The 12,741-nt window shown below is 31.6% G+C and overlaps 1 protein-coding gene across 1 annotated transcript in view; it reads left to right on the top strand.

Annotated features, from left to right (window-relative positions):
• Positions 1-11,208, top strand: part of LOC126721877 (ankyrin repeat-containing protein ITN1-like) — a 55,823-nt gene extending 44,615 nt beyond the window's left edge. Inside the window, exons 9-10 of the mRNA XM_050424952.1 lie at positions 6,406-6,836; positions 10,389-11,208. Coding sequence (XP_050280909.1) covers positions 6,406-6,836; positions 10,389-10,997 — 1,040 coding nt within the window. The 3' untranslated portion in view covers positions 10,998-11,208. The remainder of the gene's footprint in view (positions 1-6,405; positions 6,837-10,388) is intronic.
• Positions 11,209-12,741: the final 1,533 nt, after the last annotated feature.

The following is a 12,741-nucleotide window of genomic DNA, read 5'->3' as shown; positions in this document are numbered from 1 at the left end:
AAAGTGATGAAGTCCAAGCCACAAATAGGCACTATTAATATGGGTCTAACCACAAGTTGGTTTACTATAATAACATTTTTTTTTTCCTTTTTGCTTTTCCTAAAGGTGAAGGAAGACAGTGAATAGTGGTTGTTGTGTGTAAACAAAGGGAGACAATTAAAAAAGGTGAAAATACCATTTTAGTTCCTATATTTTGACCCTATTCCCATTTTGGTCCCTCCTTTTTAATTTTACCACATTTAGTCTCTAAAATCAAAAAGTGATCTTGTTTTGGTCCCTACCATCATCTCACTAACGGAAATTGTCTACGTGATAGACGAAGTGTACTGTTAGTATAGTAAATGCTAATGTAACCATTAAAATATTATTTTAAAAAAATTATTTGGCATTTTAAAAATGCCATGTCTACAATGTAATTAAAAAAAACCAAAAATAAAAACTTCTAATTTCTTAGTTTTAATTTAAACTGATTTTTTTTTCCAGTTTTAAAGATTAGGAAAAAAATTTTTGCAATAACTTTCACAACTTTTCTTAAACTTTCTTGGTAACCAAACACATTATTAGAACTCAAGCTCATATTAACTTCCAGTAAAAAATTTGACCCACCTCATATTTTCCAAGCTCTCTCTTTCTCTCTACAGGTTGATTGAAGGTGAGCTCTCTCTCTCTCTCTCCATGGAAAAAAATCCTACTCTCTCTCTCTCTTTCTCTCCCTCTCTCTAAATCCATGATTGAAAACCCAGCTCTCTCTCTCTTTCTTTCTCTAGGCCCAAGTCGAAAACCCAACTCTCTTTCTCTCTCTCTCTAAATCTTGGCCAAAAACCCAGCTCTCTCTCTCTCTCTAAACCAATGGCCGAAAACCCAACTCTCTCTATCTAAATCCTTGGCCAAAACCAACAATGGCTTTCTCTCTAAACCGATTTGACTAAATCAGTGGTGGCTTTTGGACTTGGGGTTGGAGGTGGTGTGGATTGTTGTGTTTAAGGTTGTGTGGTTGTGTGGCTATTTGTGGTTTCTAATCTGGGGTTTTGTTCATTGATTTGAGATTTGAGTTTTGTGTTTGATTTCTTAGAAAACATAGGAAAATATGGGTCGAGTTTTGTATTAGGTAGTGCATGGGGGCTGAAAATCTGGGTTTGAGTTTTGTATTTTTATGTTTCGTTTCAAGGCATAAGAAAATCTTGTTGAATGTCTTTTTGTTTTGTAAACTTTTGTGGGCATGTCTTTGTATTTTGTAAATCTGAGTAATTTTATGGGTTTGGTTGCTAAAAAAATGCAAGAAAAAAAATCTAGATTTTTTAACTTTATGGGCAAGGTCAGTTGGGGAAGAAAATGAAGAACATGATTTACCGGGAAGAACATATGTTCTGAGTTCTTCGTGTTCTTTAGAAAATAAAATTAATTTAATTTTTTTTTAAATAAGAAGCTTAGAATTTATTATTATTATTTTTATCTGATGTGGCTTTTTTTTAATTAAATTGTTGACGAGGCATTTTTAAATATTATTTTAATGGTCACATTAGTATTTACTATGCCAACAATGGACTTCGTCTACTATGTAGATAATTTCCGTTAGTGAGATGACGATAGGGACCAAAACAAGATCGTTTATTTATTTATTTTAGGGACTAAATATGGTAAAATTAAAAAGTAGGATTAAAATAATAAACTTTAAATTTTAGTACTTATTTGGAAATTAGGATTAAAATTTAGGGTTTTACATATATAATGTTTTCTTGGCCTATTCTTTTTATGGTACGTAATAATTTTTAAATACACAATTAAGCAAGGTTTTTACATTGCAGGGATATATTCCTTAAGCCAGCTAGTTTCAAATCTCCGAACTCTCTTGGATATGGTACTATACAACTCAGTTTATTATATTTCCTTAAGTTCAATAAATTAGATCATATAATTAAATTCAAACATATAATTATCTTGAATTATATTATTTTAAAAATAATAACATTATTTATGTTTTATCAGTTAACATAAATGGAAACCTATAAACCTAAAAAACTGGCATCTAAGTTTTTCACATTAAGTGTTTGACAATTCATATAATCACATTAACTAAGAATTGTTTCGCATTTGTAGGTTTTTCTTTTGAAAACTCTACGACGGTGAAACAACTTGTCTATCTCTTACACAGACCATCTTTTCCCCAGTTTTTGGTGGAATCTTTATTGTTTTTTTTTCCCCTCTTAGTTTTTTGTCTATGCACGCTATGGATGACCTTCAAGGGAGATGGGCGAAGTTGTCACTCAATACAAAGGAAACCCAGATGGTAAACCTTTCTACTAACGATGTGGAAAATAGTAGGGTTTTGTTGGCTAAGGTCTTTACCAAACAGAGAACACTATTTTGAGAACACTAAAGATCATGTGGAGGTATGGGGGAAGTTTTGATACATGCGACCTTGGGAACAATACAGTTATGCTTTTATTCGATGATGAAGATGACCCAAAGTGTATATTGATTGAGGGACCATGGTCTTTCGATAAATACATGGTTGGCTTATTTCATCCAGGCGAAGCTGCAACAGTGGAGGATACTAGGTTTGATACAGCATCATTTTGGGTACAAATTCGTGGGCTACATATTAGATGCATGATAAGGGAGAATGCTGAGGCCATTGGAAGCACTTTGGGCAAGGTTGAATGCGTTGAGGAATCTGCCAAAGGTGATTGTGGTGGATGTTGTATGCAAGTTGGGATCCATATCAATATTACGTAACCATTGTGTAAAGGTCAGCTAGTGAATATAGGAGGTCCTAACTCCTAAACCATAATGGATCTCGTTTAGAATGCATGCTAATTTTATGCTATTGGTGTGGGATCATGAACCATGATGAGAAGGATTGAAGCTATGGGTGAGTAGTCTTGGATGCGTGCCACCATAGAGATTTTTCAAGTACACCTTGTTGTGAAGAATAAGGAAGATTACAATCAAGAAACATCTGAATCTCACTGTACGTGCAAGTTAGATTGTCAAACTTGTAAAGAAAGTGAGCTATAGATTTAACAGTACATTTTAGTGTAAAAGATCATGAACAATAAAAATGATAATTTTAACACTTTAACATCTAAAGATTGTAAAGGCAGAACAAGGAAAGTAAAGAAGGTGTGTGACATACGTTTTCCTTAGGAAGGGATGAAAAACCATTGTGAGTGAAGGACAAAATATCCTTCACTCTTTAAAGCTTTCTATAATGTGATGTTCTTCCCAAAGTTTAAGGTTTTACACATAGTGATGTTCTTCCCAAAAAGCCTCTATTTTCCTCACTTTACTACCCAAATTTCTACCTCTCACTCTATCTTTTTGTCTCTTGCCCTAATTTCTCAACAACATGTACCTCTTATACTTTGAGTGTTTTTAAAATTTTGAATACTCTCTGTGATGAGATGACGAGCATTGTTTGAAATTTTTGGTGGGGGCAAATGGATGGAAAAACTAAGATAATATGTCTTAGTTGGGATAAGGTTTGTACGCCAAAGGAGGAGGGTGGCTTAGGCTTTTGTGATCTTAAAGCTTATAATCTTGCACTTTTAGCCAATCAAGGGTGGCAACTTCAGACAAATACGTCATCACTGGTCCATAGAGTTTTAAAAGCTCGTTATTTCCCGGATAGTCACTTCCTTGGGGCTGCACTTGGATCTTGACCTTCTTTTACTTGGAGCATAATGGCAATGCAAAAAATTGTCAAACAAGGCTGTAGATGGCAGGTGGGGAATGGAGCATCGGTTGGCATTTGGACTAATAAATGGTTACCTAAACCATATACTTTCAAAGTGATCTCTCTACCAAATAATACCTTTGAACTTTCCAAAGTTAGTGACCTCATTGATCCCCTGAAGCGTGAATGGCAAACAGATTTGGTGAGGCAAATTTTTCTCCCACCCAATGTCCAATCCATTCTAAGCATATTTTTAAGTTCTTGTTTGCCACGAGACTGGCTAGTGTGGGCATACACTCCAAAAGAGAAATTCACAGTTCACAGTGCTTATAAAATTGCTTTGGATGAAGCCATAAATAGCCGGGTGGGTGAACCTTCAAATGGTGATACACACAGAAAATTCTAGAGAAAAATTTGGAGCTTGAACTTGCCGAATAAGGTGAAGTCTTTTGCCTAGAGAGCGTGCCGAAATATACTTCCCACAAAAGCAAACTTATGCAGAATGTATGTGAAGCTTGTGGATTGGGTATAGAATCTAGTGGAAATATTCTCTGGGAATGCGAGAAAGCTTGTGTAGTATGGCTATTTTCAGGGATTAGTTTTGATACACATGGGATATGGTATTTGGAGTTCATGGATTTAGTATGGTATTTGATCTTTGTCTAGCATGTTGGCAATGAAATTTAGAGATACTTCTCATGATAGCTTGGCGCATGTGGTTTAATAGAAATGTCGTAAGACACGGTCACTCTCGACAATCCACAGAAGAAGTGGTCCAGTTAGCTCGATTTTTGCTAAATGAATTTCAAATAGCAAACCACTATTTCACAGGTAAAGGAAAACTCGGATGATCCATGGTCATTGCCTCTAGCTCCGAATTATAAGGTTAATATGGACAATGCGGTTTTTGCTCAGAGTCAGTAGGCTGGTGTCAGGGTGGTGATTAGAGACCATGTTGGGAGGGTTACGGCAACACTAAGAAAAATAGTCCACCAGCCACTGGGACCTTTAGAGATAGAGGCCAAGGCAATGGAGGAGGGAGTTACTTTTGCTTGGGATGTGGGTATAAAGGATGTGATTTTTTAAGGAGATTCAAAAATTGTCTCTGATGCTCTTATCGGGTTGGGCTCTCCACCAGTGGCTGTATCAAATATCTTAACTGGAGTATCTCAAAGGCTTCAAGGTTTTAGGTTAGCCAAAGTTTTTCATGTGAAGCGATAAGGTAATAGGTCAACACACATTTTGGCAAGTTATGCCTAAGAAGTTTTAAATAGTGATAACTATATAACTTAAATAGATGAAAATCCAACGCTGATTAAGTTGGCTTTAGTTCAAGATGCATTGAATTTATCTTTTTCTTAATAAAGTTACAGTCTTCCCATAAAAAACAATAAAAAAAAATAAAAATAGTATAACTTTATTCCAAATAGAAAAACTAAAAATAATATAACTAATTTTTAATTTTTTTCGGCTTGGTTTTTTTTTTATTTATTAAAAATTGTTTAATAATGGGAATTGGGAACAAACATATTTTCTTAAATTTCTATTTTAAAATTGATTTTGTTTTTTAAAGTTACATTCCAGTCATAATCCAAACTTAAAATTTACTGTTTCAACTTTCATATTTCTATCTTAATCTAATTTTACATTTGAATATTTCACATTACACCCCCTCCGATTGGTTCTTTTAAATTTACATTTCTTCCCATTTTAAAAATATCAATTGGTTCTTTATTACATTCCCCTCCAATTTTTAAATTTTTTATATTTTCACTTGCTTTTTCTCACGTAATGACAATAAAGAATACAATTGGATGGAATTTATAGGTAATTTGTTAAAGCTCACCTCAAAAATAATACTCTTAAAGGCCTGATTGGCAAGAGGATTTTTATTTTTGTTTTCAAAACAGTATAAAAACAATTTTTTAAAAATTAAACTTAAAACTAGTTTTCATGTAATAATTTTTATATTTTACTTGTTTGGCTCCAACTTTTTAGAACAATTTTCAAAATACTAAAAACAAAAAATAATTGTTTGGGAGACCATTTCTATTTTTTGAGATTTAAAAAAATATATATATTTACAAAAAGTAACGTGTAGAATCTGTAGTTACTTTTTTTTTTATGGATAATGATAAGGGAATAGAGCTCATCCTTATATATATATATATATATATATATATATATAATGATAAGTTTTAAATTTGAAGGGTAGGAATTTTTTTTATATCCTGAAAACACCCTCTTAGACATTTCCAAAATTTTGTTTAAAATTAGGAAAATATGGTACTAGTTTTTTGAAAACAGTATTTAGAAAAATGTTAGCCAAATAATAAATTTAAGTGTGGGACCCACCATTTTATGGATTGCAAAAAAAACAAAAAAACAAAACAAAAAACTATATATTTAAATACTCTTACCAATCAAGCCCTAACTTATTAGGTAATTTTGTTTTTCTACACACATGCTTACTCACTTCTTTGCACTATTAAACTAAGTCCATGGGATCCGAAATTGTTTTCTTTTTTACCAATTAAATGAAGGAGACAAGTAAATGAGACTTTCAGATATTAATCTCAAGCCCACCTTAAATGGAATACGCTAATCTTTAAGGTAGCTTAGATAATTACAACTTTACAAGAAAAAGAGATTGTAAGTTTTTTTTTTTTTTTTTTAAATAATTATATGTTCATCTAGTTAAATTTTCAATGTTTTGATTATTAACCAAGGTATCGAGCATCTATATGAAATGAAGTTGGCCCATTTTCTATCCCGTGAACTCCTCAGTCGCATGAAGGACCAGATATTGATTTCAAATACTCAACAAAGAACGACTGCTAGGGTTTATGGAGCCATCCTCCGTGCAACCAAGGAAGGGAATTTTGAGTTTGTTTTTGATATTGTGAAAGCAGATCCACAACTTATGTGGAGCTATGATGGAAAATCAAGAAGCATTTTTTCGGTTGCAGTCCAATATCGTCATGCCAAAATCTTTAGCCTTATCTATGGTCTTGATATGAAAAACGCTTTGGCAAGTGGTATGGATTCCTTCTACGGCAATAACTTATTACATATGGCAGGGATGTTAGCACCTTCTACTTCACTTAATGACATCCCTGGTGCAGCTTTGCAGATGCAAAGAGAACTACAATGGTTTAAGGTTATCTCTCTCACTTTCAATTTCTCGGTCTTTTAAATATTGGCTATATGCTCAGTTAAACAACTATTAGAGTCTTTAATCAAGCAGTAACACAAGGCTATAAAATGTTACTGTGGCCCTTTTGAATATTTTTTGGTGTTTGGTTGTGGTACTTTTGCTCGTACTGAAATTTGCAAAAACATTTCTATATTTTTATGTAAATATTTTATAATAAGTTTAATTCATTACTTTAAAATATTAATACAGAAAACTAAAATCAAAGTAAAAGAAAAAAAAAAAAAAACACAATCAAAATGAGAGTACAACAACAAATAAATGCTAAAACAATTAATAAAAACTATCAAATAAACTTTATACACTCACATGCAAAGTTACAAACACTTCAAACCTATGAAAGGACACTTGAAAATTGTTTTTGAGCTACTTTTAAAAGGAAAAAATTTAGCTACAAAATTTATTACAACCTAAGGTTACAACCTTACTCAATAAAATAAACATTACTACATATTTTGAAAATCTAAACGTTAAATTATATGTTCTTTACGTTCTTAATATACGTCAAATTTTATATCAATTAGATATTATTTACTATATGATCTATAAATTTATATTTTATATATAATTTTACACTACAAAAATTTGCAATTAAAACAATTTATTGACGACATAGCTGTTGTTTAATTTTCTAAAAAATTTCAAGCAAGTTGGATATAAGAAGAATATGTAATTCAATGGTGGATTTGTCAAAATTCACCTCTAATAAAAAAAAATATTAAGGTTGTACTCTTAGATCACAACCAATTTTGTAGCTAATCTTTGTCCATTTTAAAATATTGGGGTCGATTCTTTAAGTTTCAAGGAATAGCGTGATCATTTTGAAGATTTCACGAGACATTTTTGTCGTTCAATGGTCTTTAAGGTTTTTTTTTTTTTTTTTTTTTTTTTTTTTTTTTTTTTTGGGTGGTTGTAGGGGCATTTAAGTGATTTTAGAGGTTTTTGAAGGTATTTATTTAGCCCTATGGAGGTGTGAAGAATATTTTGGCAATTTTTTGTAAGTTACTTTCATTATTTTGGATGTTTTTATTATTATTTGGTTATTTTGAAGATCTTAGAGGTATGTTTGTCATTTTATAGGTCTTATTATAGAGGATGATTTCAATAGGTACTTCTTTTTTGTCCTCATCATGTTAGTGGTTTTAAGAATATTTTGGTTATCTTGAAGGTTTTGATAGGGTAAACAAATAATTTTGGAAAATTTAGAGGAATTTTGTCATTTTGGAGATTTTAAGGGGATATTTAGATCATTGAAAGGTTTTAGAGGTATTTTGATTATTTTGAAAATTAAAAGAGTATTTGGTGATTTTGAAAATTTTAGGCAATTGTCTAAAGCCCACAAGTAGAAAAAGCCCCCAAAATTTACATCTCTTTACTTATGAGATTATTAATTAACTCCTATCTTACGAAGTCTTTAATTAATTGGAAGTTGAGACCATCGTCCAAGTCAAAAAGAGCTTAATAATATGCTTAATATGGGTCAGATAATATACTTGTATTGGATCATGATCTCAAAAGCTTGAGTTTGAGCTTAAGCTCGGTTTGATTAATGAATCAAGCCAAACAAAGCCAAGCTTAAACTATTGGATTTTTTGATGAGCTCAAGCTCAAACAGTGTTTGTAGGCTTGGTTCAAGCTCAAGCCAAGTTTCAACATTTCATATTTTTTGTCAAGATAAGCTTAAACGTTCAATACTCAATAAAGCGCAGTTTGCATGTTTACAACCCTACTTTCGAATAGTAGTACCAAGTAATTAAAAAAAAAAAAAATAGTATTACCAACTAGATACTAAAACAAAATAAAAAAAACAAACAAAAAACAAAAAATAAAAAATAAAGAGAAATTTTCATATAAATAAAATTAGTAAGAGTCCGTTGCTAATGCCTAAGCTAAGTTTGAATATTTTATATTTGTTACCAAGCTGAGCTTGAACATTCAACTCTTCACAAAGCCTAGCTTGCGCCTTTATAGCCCTACTTTCATATAGTAGTATACCAAGTAATTAAAATTAAAAATAAAAATAAAAAGTAGTACCAACTAGATACTAAAAATTAAAAAATAAAACAAAAAAGGAGAAATTTTCTTCTATTAAAAAATTTTGAGTAGGAGTCTGTTGCTAATCCTTAATTAGTGAGAATTACCTAATCCAATCTAGGTAATGATTTAAAGCCCAAATTTTAAATTTAGGCTTAATATAGGTTAAAATACAAATTGGTTCCTCGAAGTTTGACTGAAATAAATTATAGTTCTCTAACTTCACTTTCATTTAATTGAGTCCTCTAAGTTTTAATTTATTTAATTCAAGAATTCCGTCCAATTTGGTTAAAAAAAAAATTCCATTAAAAAATATTCTTCTCTCATGAAAATAATCTATAAAAGTAATTAAAATATTTTATAGATTCTTTATGGGAGAAATTTTTTATCAAAAATTCTTTGCTATGTTCATTAGTTAATTGCATACTTGAAAGTAATTTTTTAATAGAATTAGACGAAAGATCTTAATTGAATAAATTTGAAACTTAAAGGACTTTATTAAACAAAAGTGAAGTTAAAGGCATGAAATGAATTTTAGTCAAACTTAGAAAGTGCAATTTGCATTTTATCTTTACTTTTAAGCTAAATTAAAAATTAATGCCCAAAGCAATCGAACTTTGAAGTCCAAATTTGAGTTTTACAATGATAAATTCAACTGTATATAATTTTTTTCCCCTTTTTAAAGGATGAGTTATCATTTTTATCGTTGCCGACAGAAGAAGGGAAGGAAGAGAGACTGAAAAGAAGGGAAGGGCTTCAAACTTAAAACACAAAGAAAGTACAAAGCAAAAGTATTGAGTACTACTAAAAATAAACCTTAAAATATTAATTAAAATATTGATGCAGATGTGGAAAATTGTGAAAACTTTTTTTTTTTTGAGAAAACAATCAACAATATATTATTAAGGACGGCTATTCAAATCAGCCTGGATAACAGATAAAAGGTCTGGTGGGACATCTTCCATCCAGACGGACAAAGGGGAGAATGAGATTGCTTTTCTAGCTAGTAAATGAGCAACCTTATTACAATGTCTTCGGACGTGTGTAGCTCTAAAGCAAGTGAATCGCGAAGCAAGAAACATAATGTCGTTGATAAGATGACCAAAGGGCGCCAAAGATCTGCTGCAACTGTTCAAGAGCTTGATCAAGACGTCGGAATCTCCTTCAAGGATGATGTTTTCAAATCCCAGTTCCAGTGCAAACTCCACAGCTCTGCGTGCTGCCAAAGTTTCCACTTCAATGACTGTGGCCGGCAGTAGAACAACTTCAGACAGCGAGGCCATCACTAAAAATCAAATGTTTCAGTTTTATAGTATATATAGAATATACATATGTATGAATTATAGTTAATGATATTTAATAATGAACTATTAAATATTAATGTTAATATTTACTTTTCTTAAATTTATTTCTTTTATAATGTTGCGCTGTTTTGGCTTCTAAGACTTTGTTTAACAAATGTAGGAGGTGGAGAGCATTGTCCCTCCCAAGGTCCATGCAAATTTAAACAAAGAGGATTTGACTCCCCAAGAATTATTTACAAAGAACCACAAGGACATGAGGAAAGACGGAGAGCAATGGATGAAGGGCACAGCATCTTCTTGTACCGTGGTGGGTGCTCTCATTGTTACCATTATGTTTGCTGCAGTATTTACCGTTCCAGGTGGTAGTGACCGAACTAAAGGCTTCCCAATCTTCTTAAATGAAAAATTGTTTATGGTCTTTATAGTATCCGATGTCCTCTCACTCTTTTCTTCCTCAACTTCAGTCTTGATGTTTCTAGGAATCCTTACATCTCGTTATGCAGAAGAAGATTTCCTTAAGTCCTTGCCTAATAAAATGATAATAGGCCTTTCCACCCTTTTCTTCTCTATTGCAACCATGATGACAGCCTTTTCTGCTGCTCTTTTTCTTATGCTACATGAACAATCATGGATTTTCAAACCTGCCATTTGTTTGGCTAGTATTCCTATCACCCTCTTTGTAGTGATGCAATTCCCTCTTCTTGTTGCCATGACCATTTCAACTTATGGACCTAGCATCTTCAATAGGAAAATGAAGCATTGGTTTTAACATATTCATTAATTGTGCTATATGATGTACTGGTGTCCTATTAATAATTGGCATATACCAGCCAAAGATGAAGTTTTTCTTTCTTTTTTCTTTTTTTCTTGGAAGGTAACTATAGAATGTTCAGCTCCAATTGCATACTTTTTTTATTTTTGGTCTTGGGCATATTATAATTACATTATATAAATCATGCATCTATGTTGCTATTCTTTAATATTTATTCTTTTAGTTACTTTGGGGAAGGATAGAATAATGCCTAATATCTCAATAGATTACCCCCTCAACATTAGGACTTTACCTAGGTTACAAGGTTATCAATGTCCATCATTTAATAACTATTCTATTTATTTATATAAAAGGAATCTTTAATATCATATGTTGCTTGTGGTTGAATTTGATATGCTACTATTCTCAATTTTAAGAGGTATTTTTCGCAGTGTTGTTGATACCGTACCGTACCGGCCGGTGATCCGGTACGGTTAACCCCTACGTTTCGTACCGGTAAAAATACCGGCCGTACCGGCCAATACCGGGCAATACCGGCCGGTACCGGGCGTACCCGGTACATAATTTTTTTTTTTTTTTTTTTTTTTTTAAGTTTTGTAATTTTTGAATTTTTGTTAGGAAAGAATGGTAACTTATTTGCATTAACTTATTAGTATTATTTGTTTTTTTAGTATGCAATGGTAACTTTTAAGCTTTCTATTTTATTTTATTTTTATTTTTTTTCCCTTTTAATTGATACTAAAGTTTAAAACCATGAATAATTAGTTTTGAATTGAGAAAATGTTTTATGGTAAACTTTTATATTTATTATAATATATATATATATATACAAACACATACATACATATATATATATATATATATTTATAAATATAAAAAATAGCGGTAAACCCGAAACGGTACACCGGTATTGACCGGTATCCGAAATATATCGTACCGGTAGCCAAACCGGTACGGTATTGACATTCTTGATTTTTCGATAATGCAATAGTTATAATAGGGAGGGAAAATTTGGACCCTGGAAGTACTAACCAATTGAGTTATAAGGCTCTTGGTAGGTCATTTACTAATATAGTGACTAAGAATTCACTTGTTTCTTTGCTTTGGTTCAATGAAGTTATTGAATTTATTGATAAATCTTACACGATATAAATTAAACCACACCGATAAACAGTTAACCACATATATCTATACCAAATTTAAAAGTAGTAAATATGAAAGCAATACAGTAAGGCACAAAATTTGATAACAAAGTGGAAAACTAAATCTTGTAGAATATTCACTATAGGAATGGTAGTTTAAATAATCTACTTACAAAATATTTGAATAGCTAGACTCTTTATTACAAACTCTGCAAATTCCCTGCTTGCCTTTTGATTGAATTAACCCTAAAACATCTACAATCTTGCTAAGCGAATCTTCTCCATGAACTCTTTATTTGCACAAACTAGAAACTCTAACGCTCCAAAGAATCTCCTGAAAGATATTATTGTAGTGAACCTCACCATAAAGGATTTTAGTTTACAACTTACAAGGAGATAAGGAACGTGATTTTCTCTAAAAGCTCAATGTGTGGCCTCCTTTTATCTATAGAACAATTGTGCATAGTATTAATATAGGTTAGGTACACAAAGTGAAGTACAAGACCTTGTTGGAAATTCTAGTCCAAATGGAAATAATAATAATAATAATAATAATAATAATATATATATATATATATATATATATGGTTTTAGCAATC

Source organism: Quercus robur, chromosome 4 (assembly GCF_932294415.1).
Source record: "Quercus robur chromosome 4, dhQueRobu3.1, whole genome shotgun sequence".
NCBI classification, from domain to species: Eukaryota; Viridiplantae; Streptophyta; class Magnoliopsida; order Fagales; family Fagaceae; genus Quercus; species Quercus robur.
Note: the sequence above shows the minus strand (reverse complement) of the source record. Positions and strands in the feature narration are given on the sequence as shown.